Source organism: Nomascus leucogenys, chromosome 24, assembly GCF_006542625.1.
Source record: "Nomascus leucogenys isolate Asia chromosome 24, Asia_NLE_v1, whole genome shotgun sequence".
NCBI classification, from domain to species: domain Eukaryota; kingdom Metazoa; phylum Chordata; class Mammalia; order Primates; family Hylobatidae; genus Nomascus; species Nomascus leucogenys.
The window spans coordinates 9,352,504-9,376,859 of NC_044404.1; the positions used below are offsets into that span (position 1 = coordinate 9,352,504).

Here is a 24,356-nt window from a genome sequence, read left to right on the forward strand (position 1 = left end):
TCTACTTTTGAATTCAATCTGCTGTAATGTTGTGGTTAAATTACATGAAGATAATACAGCCTAACACGGCCATGTAACTAGAAAAGGTAAGAATATAGCCTTTTTGATACTACACCAAAAACTCAACAAGTTCCCAGCACTTTGTGGGGCTGAGGTGGGAAGATCACTTGAGTCCAGGAGTTCGAGACCAGCCTGGCCAACATGGTGAAACCCTGTCTCAACTAAAAATACAAAAAATTAGCTGGGCGTGGTGGTGCATGCTTGTAATCCCAGCTACTCAGGAGCCTGAGGCAGCAGAATTGCTCGAACCTGGGAGGCAGAGGTTGCAGTGAGCCAACGTCGTGCCATTGTACTCCAGACTGGGTGACAAGAGCGAAACTCTGTCTCAAAAACAAAACAAAACAAAAACTCAACAAGTAATCATTTCTTAAAGATGTGTACACAAGGTGAATCTAAAAGCCTATCAATAGCGTTTTGACTGTGCTACTCCGAAATCCATTGGTCTGTCTTGCCTTTGAATGAATGGATCTTCTACTCAGATGTGATTTTGTAATGTCATGCATTGGTTTTATGGAGAATGTCAGTTTACTCAGTTCTGCAGATCTTTCAAATATCAACCAGTTCTTTATACAGTATTTTTAAAAAATCATATTAATATCACCTATCTCATAAGAAATGCCTTTCAGTGTAGAGAAGCTGTCAGGCTCAGAGTGGTGAGTACAAGCTTTTCAAAATTCTAATTTTTACTTGAAAGTTCAAATCTTAGCCTTGTCAAGTAATATCGGTGTTTTCCTTGAAATAACAAGCTCACTTAATTCATCTTCAAGAAAGTTTCTGCCAAATGCCCATGTCTGAATGACCACAGTTTGTCTGTCAGTTGTTCTTTCAAAGAGTAACTGCTATTCCATGAAAAAAGTGGCTAGCTTTGCTTCTAACTCAAACGTCTCGACGGAACCGAGGCTTCTCCTCAAGACAATCACTGTCTTTTGGTTTAGGGCAGGAGACTTTTAAGTCAGGAAGCCAAGTCTTGGGATTAAAAAATAATAATAGGATGGGCGAGGTGGCTCACGCCTGTAATAACAGCATTTTGGGAGGCCGAGGCAGGTGGATCACCTGAGGTCAGGAGTTTGAAACCAGCCTAGTCAACATGGTGAAATCCCGTCCCTACTAAAAATACAAAATTAGCCATACGGGGTGGCATGTGCCTGAATCCTAGCTACTCGGGAGGCTCAGGCAGGAGAACAGCTTGAACCCGGGAGGCAGAGGTTACAGTGAGCTGAGGTCACGCCATTGCACTCCAGCCTGGGCAAAAAAAGAATGAAACTCCGCCTCAAAAAAAAAGAAAGAAAGAAAAGGAAATGATAAAATAATAATAATAATAATAATAATAATAATAATAATAATAATAATAATGAGGTCCACAAGCTATGCTCTGAGAAGCACTGACTATGGCACATTCTGAACTTCAGAAAGTCCTGGAGGCTAAAATTCATCTAGAAGATGCCAGCTTTCTTCTTTGATTAATAACAACAGTAGCTAACATTTCAGCACTTACTATCTGTCCTAGGTGCTCTACAGTATTATCTCATTTCTAGGTATTAAGGCATTTAATTAATGTTTTGATATTAACAGACGTATTAGTATTTATTGATATTCACAGAAATTCAGGTGTCTTTCTATCCTGTGTTCAAAACAACATAGCACTACACATGGTGGTGCACACCTGTAATCCCAGCACTTTGGGACGCTGAGGCAAGAGGATAGCTTGAGCTCAGGAGTTTGAGACCAGCCTGGGCAATAGGCTTTATAAAAAATGTTTTTTTAATTAGCTGGTCACGGTGGCGCAACTATAATCCCACCTACTCAGGAGGCTGAGGCAGGAGGATCACTTGAGCTCTGGAGTTTGAGGCTGCAGTGAGCTATGAACACACCACTGCACTCCAGCCTGGGCAATAGAGCTAGACTGTCTTTAAAAAAACAAACAGGCCGGGCGTGCTGGCTCACCTGAGGCAGGTGGATCATCTGAGGTCAGGAGTTCAAGACCAGCCTGGACAACATGGTGAAACCCCACTCTACTAAAAACACAAAAATTAGCCAGGCATGGTGGCAGGTGCCTGTAGTCCCAGCTACTCAGGACGCTGAGGCAGGAGAATTGCTTGAGTCTGGGAGGCAGCGGTTGCAGTGAGCCAAGATCATGCTACTATACCCCAGCCTGGGTGACAGAGCGAGACTGTCTCGAAAAATAAACAACAACAACAACAAAAACATAGCTACTAAAAGAGGTTTCTGCTTGGATGTACAATGCTGCTGAATTAACAAAGTAGGTCTAGTCAAAGCCAGGGTGGTCATCAACTTTGGAAGAAAAATCTAGACCAAAGGCAGTATGAATCCTAGCCAAGTCATATAAAGGATACTACTGTATGAATTAAGAAACCAAAGATGCAAGTCATGTCCAGGATAATGCAACATACACACACATCTATCTTTATCCTCATCTTAGAGTTTTCACGTACATTATCTTAAATCTAGGTGTAGGCCGGGTGCGGTGGCTCGTGCCTGTAATCTCAGCACTTTGGGAGGCCGAGGTGGGCGGGCTACCTGAGGTCAGGAGTTCGAAACCAGCCTGGCCAATATGGAGAAGCCCCACCCCTAAAAATACAAAATTAGCCAAGCGTGGTAGTGGGTGCGGTAGTGGGCGCCTATAATCCCGGCTACTCAAGATGCTGAGGCAGAAGAATTGCTTAAATCCGGGAGATGGAGGCTGCAGAGAGCCAAGATCCCGCCAGTATACTCCAGCCTGGAGGACAGAGCAAGACTCTATCTCACAGGAAAAAAAAAAAAAAAATCTAGGTGTATTATAGTTACATAACAAACACAAGCAAAACAATAATACTAGCTATCAATTACTAAGTGCTTTCTAGGCTGGGCATATATTATTTCATTATTCCATGACAACTCTATAAGGCAGTATCTCCATAGGTAATAATAACAATACTAATTTTAACACTAGTAAAGCAACTAATACATCCATTGAACGTTTACTATGTACCAGGCATTGCAAGGTAGCAATTTCCATTTATTTTCTTATCTAATCTTATAGGCGACCCTGTAAGACAGGTGCTATTGTAGTAAGTGTACAGGTCAGGTCACTGAAGCCAAGAGACGTCATGCAGTTGCCCAAGATTAAACAGCAAATAAGTGGAGAAATCAGGATTCGAACTCAAGGTCAGTTGACTCCAAAGTCAGAGCTCTCAATCACACTCCCATACGGCAGAATGATTAAGTTACTGAACCAAAATCATACAATTAATTACAAACAGAATGATGAGAATACATATTCCTTTCCCTGTTTTGGTTCTATGTTCATTTCAAACACCCAAGCAAGACAAAATGATCAAAAGAATTTTTTTAAGTTTCAAAGTCATGATGAAAGAGAAAAACCTATCAAAGTTAGAGGCCAATTTATATAATACTCTTGAAATGACAAAATTACAGAAATGGAGACAGATTCGTGATTGCCAGGTGTTAGAGATGGTGGGGAGAGGGAGGGAGGCCGAGGGTGTGACCATAAAGGGAGAGCTTTGTAGTGATGAATAGCTCTTGTCTCTTCATTGTTGTGGTGGTTACACAAAGCTGTACATGTAATAAAATGGCACAGAACTACACGCACACAATGTACTAATGCCAGTTTCCTGGTTTTGGTATCGTATTACAGTTACAAAAGATGAGACCACTCTGTGGTATCTTTGCAACTTCCTGTGAATCCAAAAAATTTAAAGTTTTAAAAAAGTCAAATGAAGAGGGGGATATAATACAGGCAGATGGGAAATCAGAAAGAACACCAGACATGAGAAAAGCTGATTAAAGGACAAACAGATCAACCCCAAATTACACTGTACACAGCTGAACCAGTAACTGAAGAAAGAGGGCCACAGCTTATCAGCAATGAGATTCAAGAAATTAACTCCAAGTGACATATTTATTTTTTCCTTATGTTTACTAAGGATTTCTGCTGTGGATTCATCATCTTGGAGACATCTTTATACTGTGAATCATATTACAAAAACTGAATTAAGGACTGTCACTATCATCCCCAGCAAAAGAAGGAATTTCTCTGTGTAGCTAATGTAAATAATGTGTTTTTCAAAACACCTTAAGTTCAGCCTGCATTATTCTACAAATCTTTGTTTTAGAATATGAAAAAAATAGTTCCAGAAGCCAAATTACAACAATAATGGTAAGTCGTTGTTTTTATTCCTGAAGTATTAAAAAAAAACAGAAAGTCATTGTATATGAAATCCGATAAAAAAAAAACCCAGTGTAACAAAGCAGTATCCATAGCAACTACAACTTAATATTTCAGTCCTCTTCAGCTGCAGTGGATTAAATAAAATGACAAGATGTTCCCTTTGAAAAGTAACCTGTTACCATGGAAACGTTTTAGTCTAAGAAGTAAACAGGGAATGGACAGAAAGGAGCAGGGGGCCTGTAAATGAATATCAAAAAGGGAGAAGCATCTTTGCAGAGGAGATGGAGGTGGCGATGGCCGGCAAAGGGAGGGTCTGTGAGAAGAGCATGCCTGCTAGATGCAGGATCCCAGCCCAACCCAGAGGCTTAGCCCAGAACATGATGCGGCCACTTCTTCACCCTGAAGAAAGGGGAAGGGGCAGGAAGGCAATGTTCTGTGAACATTCACCAAAGACGCCCAAAGATCTCTGTGATCACGGTGACTGCTTAAGATAGGCACTTGATTCTACAAGGGAAGTTGAGGGAGGAGGATACAGATATGGGAAGAACACATGAACAGAAGGCACCACCATGAAGCAACTAAGGGCAAGAGCTGATCCCCTCATTCAGCCCCTCCCCAAGCCTTGGGTGGTAACAGCCGTGTAGCCTGTGGCCCATTCCCAAGGTGCTGGGACAGAAAAGGCCCCAGTCAGACCCTTGTTCTGTGGCTGGCATCATGTATGAATGAGATCACTCAGAAATCTCTCTTCCTGTCCTTCAGATGGTAAATATCACACAGTAGACATTCTTATCTTTTCCACAGGGTATTAAGCAGGAAGACTGACATGGCATCAACAGAATGAAGATCTTAGAAACTCTACTTAGTAGCACATTTAGAAAATGACCACAGAAGAAGTCTGTGGGTCCAGAACAAAATACACCACATTTTAAGAAAACCAAAAGGCAATTTATCAGAATCACCTTTTTAGATGGATTATGGAGTAGGAGTGAAAGCAAGGATTAAGAAGGAAGACTAGTGCAATATGCTGGGTTTCTCAATCTTCTCCAGCATGAACACATATTTCAAAGCTGCCTTGAACAAGCCTGAAATTTCTTTTTAAAATCTGACATAGTATCTTAAAAAGCCATGCGAATGTTGTACTCTATCCCATCATATATTCCCATTCATTTTTAGAGAAAAATTTCCATAAATCTGAATAAAATCATTGTGCTGGCCAACTCTGGGCACACTTTCTGTGGGTTAGCCCTGCTCCTTAAGAAACAGCAATAAATAAATAAATAAACAAATAAACAAACATTAAAAGAAACATCATTGTACTTCCTATTAGGATCTCCCATGACACTGGCACCTCACTCCTGAGACAGAAGAGCTGTCACACCCACACCTGAGTCTAGATGTTCAAAAGCAGGGAAAGAGCATGGTCTTCAGAATTAAATGAACCTGAATTAAAATTTTAGTATCAGGCCAGGCGTGGTGGCTCATGTGTGTAATCCCAGCACTTTGGGTGTCCTAGGTGGGTGAGTCCCTTGAGCCCAGGAGTTCAAGACCAGCCTAGGCAACATAGCAAGACCTAGTCTCTGCAAACAAACAAACAAACAAAACCCAACCAACCAACCAAACAACAAAAATTAAAAATTAGTCAGGCATGGTAAAATGCACCTGCAGTCTCAGCTAGTTGGGAGGCTGACGCGAGAGGATCACTTGAGCCCAGGAGTTTGAGGTTGCAGTGAGCTATGATCACGCCACTGCACTCCAGCCTGGGCAACAGAGCAAGACCCTGCCACTAATAAAATTTTAAAAATAAAAAAATAAGTTTCAGTACCCAAGGTTTTGTCTGCTCTAAGTGTGATTTTGAGGACACAATTAAATCTAATTCCTTCGTTTCCTCATCTATAATATGAAGTTGATAATGTTACTATGCAAGGTTATCATAAAAATAAAAGATGATTTATGGAAAGAACTAGACACAGTACCTATTGCTTAGGGGTCATTAATATTATTAAACTCTATATACTGGCAATTAAGTGAGAATGGGAGCTAATCTTGCTATTATGAGTTCCCAAAGTACCACTTACCTCTCCTTCCGCCCATATCACAGTCAGGATTTTATATTTATTTTGCGTAGTTATTTCTTTGAATGGCTGTCTTGCCCTCTAGACTGGAAGTACATGCGGGTAAGAACTAAGTCTGGTTTTGGTCACCATAATGCAGAACTCACTGGCTCTTATTAGATACATTTTTAATAAATAAATGACTCTGATATTCTAACTCAACTACTGCTTAGCCACAGACAGCAAGTAAGGGCTCTGCTGCAAAACTTAGATAGTGAAGTCACTGTGACAGAAAGCCAGCCTTCCAAGCAAAATTAACTTAAAAGTAGGTTTGATTAAACTGCCTAACAGGAAGAAAATTCATTATTCAATCAAAAATAAAACTAAAAACAAATACAAATGAAAAAACAAAGAGATTTAGTCAACTTAAAGTTACCACTTCCATATTCACACACAAATAAATACAAAGGCCAACACAAGAACTTATCCAAAATCCAAAATCATAAAATTCTAAATTTTCTCTGCAGAAAGTTCCTGAGAGGCCATTGATCCAATCTTCTAGCTTAATAGAAGAAATCAAGGCCTGAGGAAAGAAAACTGCTCTTTTAAGGGATCACACTGAGTTAATTACTGAAGAAGACTGCAGGCCACACAGGCAGCTCTCCCACAGGGTCCTCCTAAATATAATTCAGGGTCCAGAACTAGAAATTTGGCATTGCCTGAAGAATAATAAGAATTTCCATGCTGGTAAGACGCAGTAAATATGGCCTCCACACACAATAATGTATGAGTAATGTCAGGAAAAAAAACTGGTCAAAAAATTTAACGGGTGAGAAAGATCTAGTTTCAAAGTGCTACAGTGACTTTGCTCCATTGTCTAAATTTCTTATCTGCCTTCTCTCTCTCCTCCATTATGTGGTAACCTACCGTGTATCTGGCAATGTCGTAAAACAGCATTCCACCACAGGCTCCTAGGGAACTTTACTGTAATGGCCTGCGGCAAAGTTTAGGGGCCGCGGCCTAACAAAGCTGCCTGCACACACACAGAGCTTCAGCCAAAAAACATTAAAAAAAAAAAAAAAAAAAAAAAAAACCCACTATGACCGAAACCCATTTACAAAGCAGCAGTCACTGTAGATTAAGCTGCTCTCCTGACCCAAGATGGTGCTAGCTTTCTGCATATTGAAATCAAACTGTGTAACAAAGCTGAATGAAGCACCCCCAGAAATAAAAAAGGGACTTTGGACCAAGCAAGCATGTCTACAACACGTCTAAAGGTTTCTTTGTCCCCTCAGGGGAATGTTATAAAAAAAAACATGACAATTGCCTTATTCCTCCTCGCTGCAGTGGTATGAATATAGAAGGAAGAGAACACAAACAGGCAATAACTAACACACACACATGCACCTAGTGTGTGTAAGTGAGAAAGCGGCATGAAATGTTTAATGCTGAACACACCCAGTATTATAATTATGGAAGTAGAGCTTCTTTAAAAAAAACAAAACAAAACAAAAAAAAACTCCAAGATGTATAAAGAAAAACATAAACACTCAAAGAGAGTAAGAAGAAAGTGGATCAGTAAATAGTTATTAAACATACTGATGGTTAATAATTAGTGTAACTCCTAAAACAATCCCTAGCATTGTCTTAGTTGAACAGGCTATTTAAAATAAAAAGATGTTGGCCAGGCACAGTGGCTCATGCCTATAATCCTACCACTTTGGGAGGCCAAGACAGGAAGATAGTTTGAGGCCAGGAGTTCGAGACCAACCCAGGCAACAAAGTGAGACCTGCATGCCTATTTTTTTAATTAAAAATTTAAAAATACATGTTGTTGTTGAGATAATCATATCTACATGAGCTTGAGACTGTACATTTGACCTGTGAATTAATAACAATAATGTACTAAGCAACTATGTGCCAAGCACTTTCAAGTTGTTTTCATCTAATCTTTACAAAAACTATAAGAAATATTTATTTCCAGATTACCCATGAGAAAAATGAAGCTCAGAGGAGGGAAGGAACCTGTCCAATGTCACCGCTTGCCCAATGTCACTTATTAGGTGGAATCTGAACCATACTACCTGGCTCCAAATCTAGCCTTTCCTCTTACCATAGATGATGTATTCATTTATTCAACATATTCACACCAAAGACCCATTTGCCAGGTACTCTACTAGAAATGGAGACTATTAGAATAGACTTGGCCCTGCCCCAAAAGCTTGATGTCCAATAGGGAAAATAATCAAATAATCACAAATAAATGTGTAGCTCAAAGAAGTTTGATAGAAATAATCTCTAATTTTCCCAGTTGAATTAAGATGAAGTGTTTTACCTTAGACTCAAAGTATCATAGAATATACAATATGAGATTAGTTATCTTTCAGAATTGTTTTAAAAGTATATCCAAGCATGAGTCTCATTAGACCAAAAAGAAAAATAAATCAGACTCATGCTTTATCACCCACAGTGGTAGGATTACAGCCATGCCCACATCAGAAACTGCTCAGAAGAGATGATAACTAATTATCTGTGCTTATTTAGGAGAAGATTTGTGAATGTACACACCATCTAAAATATTCCTTTAGCTATTATTTTCTACCTTCTCTCTCACCCTGTCAGACATTTATCTTACAGTTTTAGAATACATGGTCTTCTGGTGGAAGACAACTCGGTTCAGTAACAAACAAAAAGTACCTGGCAAATGGGTTTTTGGTATGAATATGTTGAATAAATGAATACACAAAGTAAAATGGAAAAGAAAACAAATTCAGAAGGAAAAGAATCAGGAAAAAAGAACAACTAGAGAATCACAGACATCTGGTCTTAGATATATCAGAGTCTTCTAATTCATAAATTAACACAGTAGCCAAGAGTCAAGGAAGAAGTGAAAGCAGATTAAGAATGAAGTGTCAGCCGGGCAGGGCGGCTCACACCTATAATCCCAGCACTTTGGGAGGCTGAGGCGGGCGGATCACCTGAGGTCAGGAGTTTGAGACCAGCCTGGCCAACATGGTGAAACCCCGTCTCTACTAAAAAATACAAAAATTAGCCAAGTATGGTGGCAGATGCCTGTAATCCTAGCTACTCAGGAGGCTGAGGCAGGCGAATCGCTTGAACCTGGGAGGCAGAGGTTGCAGTGAGCTGAGATCACACCATCGTACTCCAGCCTGGGCAGCAAGAGCGAGACTCCGTCTCAAAAAAAAAAAAAAAAGTAAAGAAAAAAAAGAATGAAGTGCCAGGCCAGGCACGGTGGCCTGTAATCCTGGCACTTTGGGAGGCCAAGGCGGCATGGATTGCTTGAGGCCAGAAGTTCAAGACCAACCTGGGCAACAAGGTGAAATCCCTTCTCTACAGAAAATACAAAAAATTAGCCAGGTGTGGTGGTGCCCACTTGTAGTCCCAGCTATGTGGGAGGCTGAGGCAGGAGAATCACCTTAGCCTAGGGAGGTCCTCAGGGAGGTCGAGGCTGCAGTGAGCTGAGATCACACCACTGCACTCCATCCAGCCTGGGTGACAGCGTGAGAACCTATCTCAAAAAGAAAAAGAAAAAGAAAAAAAAAGTGACGTGTCAATTAAACACAATCAAGTTCATTCTAGCTTTCAACCAAAGACAGACTGCAAAACTTCTGTTGACAGAGGAACACTTTAAATGTGAGGCTCCCTCAGATTCGAATTCAAGATTCTATTACAATGATAAGAACAATTAATAAGATAATAACTTTGTGAACTTTTCTGTTCTTTTTGAAACATCTACTTGCTATATTCCCAACATTTCCTGATACTCTCAAGTGCAACAGAAGCAGAACCGTAAGCCAAAATGAAACAAACTAGCATCTTTTCCATGTTCAAGCTACACAGACCAAAGACTTCATCAACCACTAGGGTAACTTCCCATGTGCTGTTCCCTCACCTCCTCCACCAGACAAACACAGAAGCCTTCAAGCAAGGCTTTAGCATTCCAAAAAATATTTTTCCAAGACAGGATAATATAGAAGAAATACATACTACACAAGAAGTAACTCTAATGAGTTACTTTACTGGATTTGAAACATAGACAAATTCGACTCTTAACAACAGAATATCCACAGATCACAGTCAGTAACCACAAGTCTTCACCATTAAATAGATGGCGGCATCCAAGCTCCATGAATGCAGATTTGTACTAGGCCCACACAGGCCAGCCACACCAGTGGCAGGAACCTGATTCAGAGCTGATTCGGCTGTGAGCACAGCTTCTTGTTCACATTTTTATTTGTTAACTGTAAAGAAGGTTTCAGAAGAGGTAAAGATCTAGAACAGAAAGGCAATATTCTCCTGACTCAAACAATGAGTTTATTCCTTGAGCCTGAAATGTGAGTCCTGCCTAGATCCCACAAGTGCGTGACAGAAAGTGGTGCAGTGTCCAGTTCCTCTCGTCTATTGAAGGGATACTTTTATTAAAAGAAAGAAGCAGGAAGGAAGAGCAATGGTGCTTTTAAACAGAGTAAAATAAGGCAAGTTCCAGAAGCAACATTATATGGTATGGGGTACCTCCCCAAAACTCCCCAGTGCAATGCCCAAATAAATATGGTCACAATGGGAAGAAAGCCCTCACATGGGTGAAAAAATTCATCACAAAAATAATAAACGCACACTCTAAATTATCCTTCTACAATTCATCTCCTTAGTTGCAATCCCAAAATTGAATCTGTAAGAATAGAGATTATACTTCAGTAATATTTTCAGTGACTAGAATTCATCAACATTAGCCTTCCTAAAAACTTTCCACTAAAATCAAGGGCCTCCCTGGAAAGAGTTGACCATGCAACGCTCCAAATTCATACTACACCACTAAGAGCTTACACAAGGAATTTCTCCTTGTATCAATGCATAGTAAATTTCTTCTCCTTCCTATGAGGGTTTTTCAGTTGCACATTCTTCTATATTGTATGCTTTCTTCCATCCTCACAAATGCACAAAATTTAGGTGGCATTCAAATTTTTTCTAACCTTTATCAGAAGAAAAAGAAGGAGTGGAAACAAAAAGGAGCAAATAGTATAATTCAAAAACTTCATTTAACATCTGCTTGGGTAAGAATTCAATTTGTCCTAAATCTTATTCTGACTGGCTCCCTAAATAAACCATGGTGAAAGCCATCTGTCTGAACCTGCTCTGCAACAGGACACCCCAAAAGCACAACTTCTCCTGGGTAGAAGAAACTAGTGTCTAGCTATCAAGCAGTGGGTACGAAATGAGGCCTTGTCAATGACTGCCTTCTCAGCACCAACTACTCTTTTTACTCCATTTAAGAGAACAGAATTCCAAGTCACATGACAACATACACATATGCAAAAAATGCTATCCGATTCTAAAACAGATACAAAAATAAACAAAATACCTAAACTTCAATCTCTAACACAAAAGTCAACGCATACATTTTTTTAATTGCCAAAGAATTTTCCATAAGCTCTAAAAGGAAGATGAATCTGCTTCCTTTTGAAGGCAAGAGACTAAGTAAAAACTGATGTGACATAACCTTTCATTTTTAAAAAATCCATTTTAAGGTGATATTGTTGCAATCGTAATTCACAACTGTTCCCTGCATATGTCAGACTTCAGAAAAAGATCACAAAAATTATAATTTGCTCTGGCAAACAGGCTCTCAATCAAAACAAGGTTCCACCCACCTTCAAAGCAACCAATAGCTGCCTACCTACCATCCTTCCTAAAACATCCAAACAGAGCTGCTCTCCGGCCCAGGCATTCCATACTAGCCACAAGGCAAGGGGGCGGCCTGCAGGCTTGCTCTGCAGGTCTTGAAGGCAAACAAGCTTGGCAACACACACCCAGCACGACTGAGGTTAAGATTATACTAAGAGCCGAACAGGTAAGGGAAAGGTGAAGAGGACAGGGACAGAGGGACCCACAAAGCTTCACATTCTACATCTGCTGAATGCCTCTCCGGTAGTCCCCATTCTTAGTTCTGATTTTACGCTTCACAATACCACCTACATGGCCAGCCAGGGCTGAATTAAAGGCTCTCAGGAACATGCACTATGAATGATGAAATGATTCATAAACACCTTCAGAAGTGAGAAAGAGCAGCAAAACCCATCACTGTTTCGGTGAGGCCAGGGGAAGATAGCCTACCTGCAGGGGCTGAATGGATCATCCATGACTAACACGGGCTCTGGTGAGTCTAGCTGGATTCCTGAACCTTTACTTTCTGCTAAAACTCTGCCCTTTTCTACACTAACAACTCAAAATGGAGGCACATGCAGTCTCAGAGACCTCATAGAGCTTTCACTGAGCTTGTGCTATGACCTAAGCCTTCACGCAGAACGCAGAAACTTCCCCTCACACTGACAGGACTGAGCATGTGCTGTGACCCTCCCTCATCCACACACTGTCTCTCGACGAGGCAATCAATCTCAACCCTGCTGTTTCCGTAAATAAAGCCCAGCCAACAGACTCTGCAGCTTCTCCCTGCACACCAAGCTAGTGTGCAGGGAAGTGGGGCCTTAGAAAGGGGATCCAAGACAGCCAACAGCAGGGAACTGAGCAAGCCCAGCCATGGAGAGGCTTCAGTTAAATGCCCTGCTCTGTCAGGAACTCAGCAAGCCAAGCCACGGAGGAGCTTCAGTTAAATGCTCTCTGCTCTGTCAAGACAACAGCAAGTTTTGCCTTTTTTTTTTTTTTAAGGTAAATGGTGATTTTAAAAAGCAAGATCGCCAAGAAATAGAATCAAAAGACAGATATGAATGACTACACACAAGATCAACTAACAGAAATACTGCAACACATTTAAAAACATAGTAGTAGCTACTGAAGAGAAGCAACTTCACAAATTTCTTTTTGAAACTCTCAACATTTTGAAAAAGACCAAACAATCAGGGTAAAGTTATGGAGTGCTTGGCCTTGTCACACAGGTACAGACATAGTGTAGATGGTATTGTGAGCAGGGTAGCTAAAGAAAGCTGTATTTTTCTGCAAACAGCTTAATCTTCCTTAGATAAGAAACTAAAAATAATAAATAAAACATTCCCCAAATAATAAATTAAAACATTTCCTAAAGTAATACTAGCCCAATCAAGTCTAGCTTGAAGAATCTAATTCTAACAATTAGAAAGGCAGCAAGGTTCAAGATTCAACATCGTGCCACAGACACATGAACATCCAAAAATCTCATTTGAGGTCCTGATTCAAAATACTAAGGCAGATCCATATAAGAAATCCTAGCTTTGGATGTGCAGGCCTAGTTTCCACTTACAAACTAAGAGGTGATTCTATAGATTATTAATCAGTTACAAAAAGAAAAAAAAATGGAAGACCATGAACCTCGCCAAAATTATAAAGGACAAGATAGGGCAGGAAAGGGCAGTGCCAATTCTGTTTCCCAGAAATGTAATGGAATGTCAGGAAATTAAAGCCTGTTGAAAAGAACATACAGTGTCCTCAAGATTCCTACAGTAAATGCAGAATCAATTCCATTTCCATAGCGCTCCCGTTTATGCTATGAAATAAACTAAATTCTGAAACTATGATTCGATAAACTCTTATCCTGCCGATAATGTAATTTAGAAAATACAAGAAATGCCAAGTACACTTAAATATGTTTTCCTTTGACCTAACATATGAAACAAGTATCTACTGGCTGGAAGAACATTTTCTCTTATTGGTATGTGAGACAACATATTCCCAAAACTGCTGTTACTACAAACAGTCTAGAGAAAAATACTTTCTAAACACAAAAGCAATGGAATTAGAACCTAGTTGCTAAATAATATGAATATGAGCAGCAAATAATTTCCTCCCAAAAGTGTATATATTTAAAAAAAAACTACCTAACCCCTTCATATGGAAAATGTTTACTTGAAGAAATCAACACAAAATAATATGTAATAAATTCATTAGTCTCTGAAAACCCACGAAACTGTTACATAGAGCACACTATAAAAACGGTTATTGTAACAGCAAGTTAAGAAATGTGGATTCTAATTTTGGTCTCATTAGATGCCCTGAGTTACCAAAATCCAATGGCCTTCCCCTGTAATAATGGATTCCAATGGTGGCGCCAGCCTTTGTGGACATCCTCTTCATTGTCTTTCCTGGCGCTGGCATCTCACAGTCGGCTTCACATGCCATGCCACCGAGACAGACAGCCCTTTCTCTTGTCACCCCTCAGGGGCAGCGTAACCCAGCGGTCACACCCCAGATCTCCTCTCCTTCACACTCTCTCCCGTGGAAAAGTCACCCACACTACCACCATGCCAGCCCCCGTGGAAAAGTCACCCATACTACCACCATGCCAGCCAGCTCCACTCTGAAGACACTTCCTTCCCGGCAGCAGCTTGGAAATGCAGGAGCCCCCGGAATCCTCTCACTGCACCTCTCTGGGGAACTGCATCTCTCTTATTAGATTATAAGTCCTTCAGGGACAAGGACACTACCTAAATCATCTTTATTGGAACCACGCAACTCGCCTATTTTGTACCTCAAAGAACTCTATCTGAAGCACTAGAAAGGGCACAGTATCACTCACATAGTATGGCTGGCCAAAATTACATAACCTAGATCTAATCGTGGGAAAACGTCAGACAAACTCAAACCAAAGGACACTTGACAAAACTGGCTTCTAACTCTTCAAGAAGGTCGATGTCATAAAAAACCTTTAAAAAAGGTGAGGAAACATGTCATGAAAACAAAAAGAGACAAGGGATATTAAAGAGACACAACAATTAAACGAGGCTCATGATCATGGGGAAAATTACTATGAAGGCCATTGTTGAAAAAACTGGCAAAATCTGAATATGAACTATATTGGACTATATCGTATTGTATTAATGTTACCTTTTCTGATTTTGATAATCATACCGTAGTTATGTAAGATAATTTTCTTGTTCTTGGGAATACACACTAAAGTATTCAGGGGAAAGGGTGTGATGTCTATATTTCATTCCCAAATTGTTCAGGAAAGGAAAATACAGGTAGAGTAATCCTAATCCCAAAATCCCAACTCAAAATGTTCCAAAATCTGAAACTTTCTGAGCACCAACATCATGTTCAAAGGAAATACTGGAACATTTTAGATTTTTGGATTAAAGATACAGAATAATGCAAATATTCCAAAATTCCCCCTCCCCCCACCCCCAAAACGTGAAATCCAAAACACTCTTCCGACCCCAAGCATTTCAGTTAAGGGACAGATTCAACCTGTACCACAGAGAGAGTCAGAAAGCAAAGATGGTAAACACAGAGAGTAATACAGCAAAAAAAGAGATAGAGGTTATCTCATAAGCCATATATTTCTAATAATTTTGTGAATGAAACAAGGTTTTGACTGGGGTTTGATTGTGATCTGTCACAGGAGGTCAGGAGTGGAATTTTCCACTTGTGGCATCACGTCAGTGCTCAAACCATTCTGGATTTTGGAGCATTTTAGATTTCGAATTTCCAGATTACAGATGCTCAACCTATAATAAAGCAAATCTATAATAAAATTTAAAAGGTAATAAAATAAACATAAAGCAAATATGGCAAAATACTAACAACTGGTGAATTGAGTAAAAGATACATGGAGGTTTTCTTGTACTAGTCTCATAACTCCTCTTTGAATTATGAATATAAAATTCCAAACAGAAAAATTTTAAATATATTTAACAAACAAAAAATATCTCCACCAGCCTCCACAAACATCAGTTCTCCCTTTTTTTTTTTTTTTTTGAGACAGAGTCTCGCTCTGTTGCACAGGCTGGAGTGCAGTGGTGTGAACTCAGCTCACTGCAAGCTCCACCTCCCAGGTTCATGCCATTCTCCTGCTTCAGCCTCCCGAGTAGCTGGGACTACAGGTGCCCACCACCACGCCCAGCTAAATTTTTGTATTTTTTTTTTTTTTTACTAGAGACAGGGTTTCACCGTGTTAGCTAGGATGGTCTCGATCTCCTGACCTCGTGATCCTCCTGCCTCGGCCTCCCAAACTGCTGGGATTACAGGCGTAAGCCACCACGCCCAGCCACAACCATCAGTTCTCATGGCATTTGGAGAGCTGACAGGGGCAATGAACCACCTGCCTCCCTGCCTGCGGTCATGGTACTCAATTGACACGGAAGTGTTAATTAACACGGTGCTCAAAAAAAAAACGGAAGTCAATACAATTAACACCCAGCTCCAAACTCACTCCAATCTCAAGAATATAGGATCAGTCCTCCTCCTCCTCCTCTTAGTCAGAGAATCTCAAGGAGTCTTGAAACCGAGTAGTTCCATACTTAGGTTAGCCACTAGGTCACATTCAACCACAAATTCCAATTTTAGAAATGGGGCTCTGTTTCCATGGAGCAAGCCTTGCTTTACACTGAGTTCACCCTGGTACCCTACTCAGTGCTTAAGAGCATCCCAGATAGGGGCCTTGTTTTCTTTCCTAGTTCTCTTGAACACGGGCTGCCTGCGTACTGATGCTGACTACCCACCTGGACCTCACTCCTGCCACCACATTTTCTAGGCATCGTTTGCCAGCCTACAGGGATGTATACACAATCTGCACCCTGGCACCCTCGTATTTCCATCTGTTGCCAACTGCCAAGGCCTTCCCAGAAATCCTGTGATCCCCCATGTACATCTATAATCTCTGGATCCTAGACATCTTCTCTCCTCCTATTAATCCCAAGTGAACAACAGGTGAAGGATTAGCACTTCTGAATAGATTAAATGAGAGCTGAGTGGGAGAGAAGAATACACAATTCAAATCCATTTTTTCTAAAATTAAAAAAAAAAAACACTTTGTCCACTGTAATACTTAATTTGTAGTGAGTAGATTATGTACGTCTATCAAAGGTAAGTAAAAGCTGTAACATGAAAATTGCCTAAATTTTATCTTAAAGAATTTCCTACCTCCCAGAAATAAAAAATGTCTACAATGTTGTATTCATTAACAAGAAATTTTAAAGCCAAAATGGGGGCGGGGGTGGGGGTGGGGGTGGGGGAAGCAACACTCAGGAAATTCTAGAGAAAAAGACTTGGAAGAGATATTCTAATTAGTACTAACTTCACATCAAGAGAGGAGAAGTGTTCAGAAGCAGTTTGTTTAAATTTCATTTACTAATTGCCCCTCATATCCAGACATGGAACTGAGTTTTCTTTCTATCTATCTATCTATCTATCTATCTATCTATCTATCTATCCACCCAGGAAGCTTGCTGATTTACCTATTAGCTTTAACAATTTGGATGGGCCCAGGGGCTCGCAAATATAATTCCAGCACTTTGGGAGGCCGAGGTGGGTGGGTGACCTGAGGTCAGGAGTTTGAGACCAGCCTGACCAATGGGGTGAAACCCAGCTTCTACTAAAAATACAAAAATAATCCAGGTGTGGTGGCGTGCACCTGTAGTCCCAGCTACTCAGCAGGCTGAAGTGGGAGGATCACTTGAGCCTGGGAGGCAGAGGCTGTAGTGAGGCGAGACTGCACCGCTGCACTCCAGCCTGGGCAACAGTGCGGGACTCCACCTCAAAAAAACAAAAACAAAAACGAAAAAACAACACAAACACCACCAACAAAAACCAATTTGTTCACAAGTTTTCTCAGATTTCCTATGGTGAAAATTACACTTTATTAATAAATGTTCATTTTTTCATTTCCAACCCTCACATATTTTCTTCTTTAAGTCTTAATGGATATTGAAATCCTGCTATTGTTTCTGATTTCAGAGGAAAAAGTTCCCACACTCTGCCTTTAACTGTGGTGCTTGCTGTCGGTTTATGGTAAGTATTCTGTTAGATTAAGGAAATTCATTCTACAATTAATTTTCCTTTTCTAAGAGTCCCCCCTCCCAATTATTAAAGAACGCTGAATTTTGTCGAGTGCTTTTTCTACATTAAGATGATTGCATGGGTACAAAAAAATAGAATGAATGAATACGGTCTAGTGTTTGATAGTGCAACAGGGTGACCATAGTCAATAATAATCTAATTTTACATTTTTAAATAACTAAAATAGTATAATTGGATTGTTTTTAACACAAAGGATAAATGCTTGAGGGGGTGGACACCCCATTTTACCATGATGTGTCTATAATGCATTGTATGCCTGTATCAAAACATCTCATGTACCACATACATACACTATGTATCCACAAAAATTAAAAATTAAGAAAAAGATGACTGTCTATGTTTTCTTCTTCTGTATGTTGAAGAGGTAACATATGCTAACGGATAAATTATTAAGCCATTCTTATATTCTATAAATTGGGACATACATATTTACCTTGCTAGACTCCATTTGTTAACATTTCATTTAAACATTTTACATTCATGTTCATAAGACTGAACCTATAAATTTTATTTTTTTAACCTGGTTTTATTATAAAGGTTTTATTAGCTTCATAAAATGACTCAAGGGACCCATACCAACTTTCTCTGTTCTCTAGAACACTGGTAGAATTCACCTGTAAAGCATGAGTCTGATTCATTTTTCTTTTTCTCTTTTTTTTGGGGGGGTCCGGGGATGGGGGGAGACAGAGTTTCGCTCGTTACCCAGGCTGGAGTGCAATGGTACAATCTCAGATCACTGCAACCTCTGCCTCCTGGGTTCAATAGATTCTCCTGCCTCGGCCTCCCAAGTAGCTGGGATTGCAGGTGTGCACCACCATGCCCAGCTAATATTATTATTTTTAATTTTTTTTTGAGACGGAATTTTGCTCTTGTTGCCCAGGCTGGAGTGCAATGGCACAATCTCGACTCACTGCAACCTCTGCCTCCTGGGTTCAAGCAATTCTCCTGCCTCAGCCTCCCGAGTAGCTGGGGTTACAGGCGCACACCACCACACCTGGCTAAATTTTTGTATTATTAGTAGAGACGGGGTTTCCCATGTTGGCCAGGCTGGTCTTGAACTCCTGACCTCAGGTGATCCACCTGCCTTGGCCTCCCAAAGTGGTGGGATTACAGGCATGAGCCACTGCCCCTGGCCCTTTTTTTTTTATATTTTTAGTAGAGACGGGGTTTCACCATATTGGTCAGGCTGGTCTCAAACTCCTGACCTCAAGTGATCCACCGCCTCAGCCTCCCAGTGTGCTGGGATTACAGGCGTGAACCACCAAGCCCGGCCTAGTTTATTTTTCTTTTTGGTCTAATGAGATAAAAAAAAAATTATCCTATGCAAATTATAGAAACTGCCTTTAAAGGGAGAAGGTATGCAGTTTTTACCTATTTCCTCTTTCTTCCAGGCGGAAATCTGGATGTAATGGCCATCACTACATTGCCACCTTGAAACAAGAGAACAGCGGCAGATAAGGTAAGGTAGTAAAGGGTGGACTCCTGATGACTGTGAGGTCCTAGTCTAGGAATGCTTCCTTTCAAACTCTGCTTACATGAGAGAGAAATAAAAGTGATATTTTATTTAAGCCTTTTACACAGTCTCTTTCTGAAGCTTCCAGTATTTGAAGTTCTTGGGTGTGTGTCTTGCTGTTTGTCTCATCTGACCCCAGTTAATGGCACGTGGTTTCTTCCGATATTTCTGATGGTGAGCTTGGCATTCAAAGATATTTTATCTGTGGGGATCCTACAGGATCTTGGATGAGGGTGTGTCCCACCAAAAAACATTTTACATATGCTTCTGCCAGGTATCTTGAGGGGTTTACTGGCATGAGACCACTTTTTATATTGTCTTCTTATCCTAGAGTTCTCATGTTTTGGAGGGCCCAGAATCCCAACCCTAAACAGATGGGTTTCCCTGTTACTCCCCTCTAGGTTGGAAAATGTTAACAAACTCAATCCAACCTCATCAAGAGCTACTGAAGGATCAGCTTACTGCTTTCGTTTTCAGTTTCTCTTCATTCTTTGGAGCTCAGCTCTGCAGTTAAAAGTTTTGTTATGTGTTATTCCATTACTCCAGATAACATTCCTAGATGTTATCTGACAAAGGGTTTTTGAAATGATCAAATCAAATGATCAAATGAAAAACAGGCTTTTGTCCTGTTTTATTAAAGTTATCTTAACTTCAGTAGGCTGTGTTTTCCAAACATACATGTACTCTCAACCGTCTCCAATATTTCCCATCTCAGGTAAATGTTTTTGAGAATTCAAATGTGATGGCAGATAAAAGCAAACAGGAAAAAATTTGTATCCAGCTCTAGCTGCTCATCCTCAAAAGCTACACAAAGACCACGAGCTGTTTTGTGGTGAGTGGAAAAGGGAACTGTTACTCAAACGAAAGTAAATTTTAGAATGTCTCAAATTCAAATTAGTTGAAATACAGGTGTTTTAGATTGTTAACTTTTCCACTTAGATTTATGTTGAGAAAAAAATGGTCCCAATGTTACAAAGTGACAGAAAATTAAGAAATAAAGATATTAAAGATAATGAAATAAGGTTTCTTAATGTTAAAGAAGAATGTTACGAATAAGGAAAAGGGAATAAACTAGCAGAAATTCTGAAGTACTGGATTGAACTTGGAGAATTTCATATGAACTTATGAATATACACACAAATACAAAACTATAGGTGCAAATGTGTGCATTATATATGCAACAGATACAAACACATGCACTCCCTAGCTGTTTCTCAGAAGGCCAGAGAGCAGCAACACAAAGTAATGAGCATACTTAGCACCAAATCTATGTTTTAAAATATCATTCTCCAAATGCTGGGACAATCTGACCTCAAAATGAATACAACAGTAGCAGGTTATAAACAATTAAATAAAATAGGAGGCCATTATTCCGCTAAATAAATGAATAAATCGAAAGTTTGATGAAGATGAGATCTACAAAGTCACAAAGCAACCTCCCACAAAATGCTTATTAATTACAAAGGGAAAAAGAGACACCGTACAACCGCAAAACCTGGCAGACACCACATTCAGCAACTGATCAAAGTGAACATTACCAGCAACTAGACAACTAAGAATTATATACTGACAGGATACAGAAAAAAAGAACACACAATTTCTGTGATACATTATCTAAATCTAATAATAAGGAAATACCATAAAGCAAACTGAGGGACAGCTGGGCACAGTGGCATACACCAGTAGTCCCAGCTACTAGGGAGGCTGAGGCAGGAGGATCACTTGAGCCTGGGAGGATCATTGAGGCGGGAGGGAGGATCACTTAATCTAGGCTGCAGTGCACTTAAACCGTACCTACGAATAGCCACCTCACTCTAGCCTGGGCAACATAACAAGACTCCATTGCTATTAAAAAAAATAATAATACTAATAATGCAAACTGAGGGACATGATACGAAACAATTGGCCTATTCTCTTCCAAGGTCATGAAGCCAAGAAGCAACTGAAAAACTGTTCCAGATTTAGGGAGACTAAACAAAAATGACAACTAAATCCATAATGCCAAACAGGATCCTTCTGTTGTAGGTTTTTATTGGGAACACCGGCAAAATTTGAATGGGGTCTGAGAATACCATGGTAATAATATTTTCATTGTTGATTTCCTGATTTTGAGGGCTGTATTGTGGTTATGTAAGAAAATGCTTGTGTTCATAGGAAATACACAAAATATTAGAGTGTGAAAGAGCTTCAGGGTGACAACATACTTTCAAATGATTCAGTTAATAAAGGTCTTCTACTCTACTTACAAGGAACTATTCTGTTTAAAAACAAAATAAAATGCACACAGTATTCTAACTACCGCACTAACTCTTAACTCTTGCTATTATTAACATTATTGCAGTTGCCAGTCTACGAGAGAGAAAGTATAGTCCCTGCAAAAGCCTCAAGTTTATGACTGCTCCTGAACATGTGACAATAACATATAAGCCTCAACACCGCTGCAAAACTACACTCTAGGAAGAGGAAGAGGAGAAGGGAGAAAAGGATGAGAAGAGGTGGGAGAAAAGTGGATAGGCTGCAGGAGACTGCAGGTGATCATGGGCATTCTCCCCCAGATAAGATCTGAGATCAGACCTGAGCCTTCAAGTTGTTTTCCCATTTACCAGCAAGAGAGGACTAGCGTGCAAAACAGAAAAGAACCAAGAATATAATTCGGTGTTTCTGCGGTACAGACCAAGCCTAAGGAAATCGTTGATAGTTTTATAAGACATTATTAGAGAGTGAGAGATAGCACTCATACAAAATGCTACATTTTAAATAATATGTCTTCTTCACTGTCCTTAAATGCACTTCAGGGGCCTAAAGAACGTTTCGTTTGGCAAGGGGAAATAAAAGAACAGCTGCCTGGGAAAATTCATGCTTAATTATCAAGAAGACAAAGCCATTTCTTCTCCAATGGCCATTATCATATCTTTTGTTCTTACTGGGACTCCATTCACCATTACTTCCTTTCCCTCCTAACTCACAGACAGGAAGGAAAGGAGACCTTTTCCCAGAAAGGAGGGTAGAGAGCCGGAAGGGATCCAGAGTATAGCATTAAAAAAAAAAAAAGAGAGAGAGAGAGAAGGCACTGGCCCACGGTTGAACTGCTGGAAGTAGAGAGATGGGAAGATGGGGTAAAAAAAAAAAACAACCAAAAATCCACCAAAACTTAATTGCTATAGGGGATAGGTTCATTTGCTATAAAAAGTCCCAATCCATTTCTCAATGAAACAGCAAATCAACCAGATGGCTAACGGTCTACCTGGTAGAATCATGACATCTTGAAAAGTAGTTGATGTTTTGCTTTTGGATTTAACACTTTACAGGATTAAAACAAAACAAAATTTAGCCGGGCACGGTGGCCCCTGCCTGTAGTCTTGGCACTTTAGGAGGCTGAGGCGGGCAGATCACGAGGTCAAGAGATCGAGACCATCCTGGCCAACATGGTGAAACCCCCTCTCCCTAAAAATATAAAAATTAGCCGGAAGTGGTGGCGGGTGCCTGTAGTCCCAGCTACTCGGGAGGCTGAGGCAGGAGAATTGCTTGAACCTGGGAGGCAGAGGTTGCAGTGAGCCAACATCACACCACTGCACTCCAGCCTGGCGACAGAGTGAGACTCCATCTCAAAAAAAAAAAAAAGGTATTTTTTCAACCTTGTCTCTAAAAGAAAATTTATAATCACTTCTGCAATTCCCAAGAAGAAACAAAAAACCTGACAGTTTACAGAAGTTTTCTGCAGGGTAGCTTTCATCATCCCCATCTTACTGATGCAGAAACAGAGTCCAGAAAGTGCATGGACATGAGGATTAAGTAGCAGCACGGGACTAGAACCCAGGCCACCTGGATCCAAGAGGAGAGATCTTACCAAATGGCTGGAAGGATCAAGCAGTCAGATTAAATGGCTAGGTGTCAGACAAATGAAAAAAGCAACTAAGGACAGTAAAGAGAGGCATATAACCACGTCCCTATGCTCATCTCTTTTTACAAGCTAAGACCAATCTATTTTGTATTTTAGTTTAACCACCGACACTGGTGTTTTAACCAAATGCACCTAAGGCCTCCTAACTGGCTTTATTTATGAAGACCTCTGGGGTGAAATTTATTGACTTTATTAAGTTTCTTGGCAGACTCTGGATCAGACCCTTCAAACAAACTGAGAACACAATGACATTACTTGCAGAGTATGCTCACCACAGAAGTAAATCTGGATGAATCTTGTTCACATGTGCAAAACTTTATGCTCCCTGAGTGTAGAAATGTCAAAAACAAACTCCAAAAGCAAAGCCCAATTACCTCAGGGTTCAAAGTCAGGCCAACATTAGATTTAAGGCTCTCTCATTTTTCACAATCCCTTAGTAGTCTGTATTCTACTTGGGCAAAAAAATATGCCCCCTAAATTTTTGCCCAGTTAAGTTTTGTTCCAGCTGGGTGGAGCGGCTCACACCTGGAATCTCAACACTTTGGGAAGCTGAGGAGGGAGGATCACTGAAGCCCAGGATTTAGAGACCAGCCTGGGCAACACAGTGAGACCCCAACTAGACAAAAAATTTAAAAAATGAGCCAGGGATGATGGCGCACACCTGCAGTCCCAGCTACTTGAGAGGATGAGGCAGGAGGATCACCTGAGCCAGGTAAGTTGAGGCTGTGGTGAGCCCCGGTCATGCCACTACACTCCAGCTGAGGCAACAGAGTATGACCCTGTCTCAAAACAACAAAAAAAATAAGTTTTGTTACTTAAATTTCATGGCTAGCACTA

The 24,356-nt window shown here is 40.3% G+C and overlaps 1 protein-coding gene across 4 annotated transcripts in view; it reads right to left on the reverse strand.

The window, feature by feature from the left end:
- Nucleotides 1-24,356, reverse strand: part of RERE (arginine-glutamic acid dipeptide repeats) — a 462,172-nt gene that overhangs the window by 156,872 nt on the left and 280,944 nt on the right. The window contains exon 1 of one of the 4 annotated variants that reach the window (XM_030805465.1): nt 12,433-12,750. The exons of the other annotated variants lie outside the window; for them this stretch is intronic. Coding sequence (XP_030661325.1) covers nt 12,433-12,458 — 26 coding nt within the window. The 5' untranslated portion in view covers nt 12,459-12,750. Of the gene's footprint in view, nt 1-12,432; nt 12,751-24,356 lie in introns of those variants that run through there. 4 annotated transcript variants of the gene reach the window in all.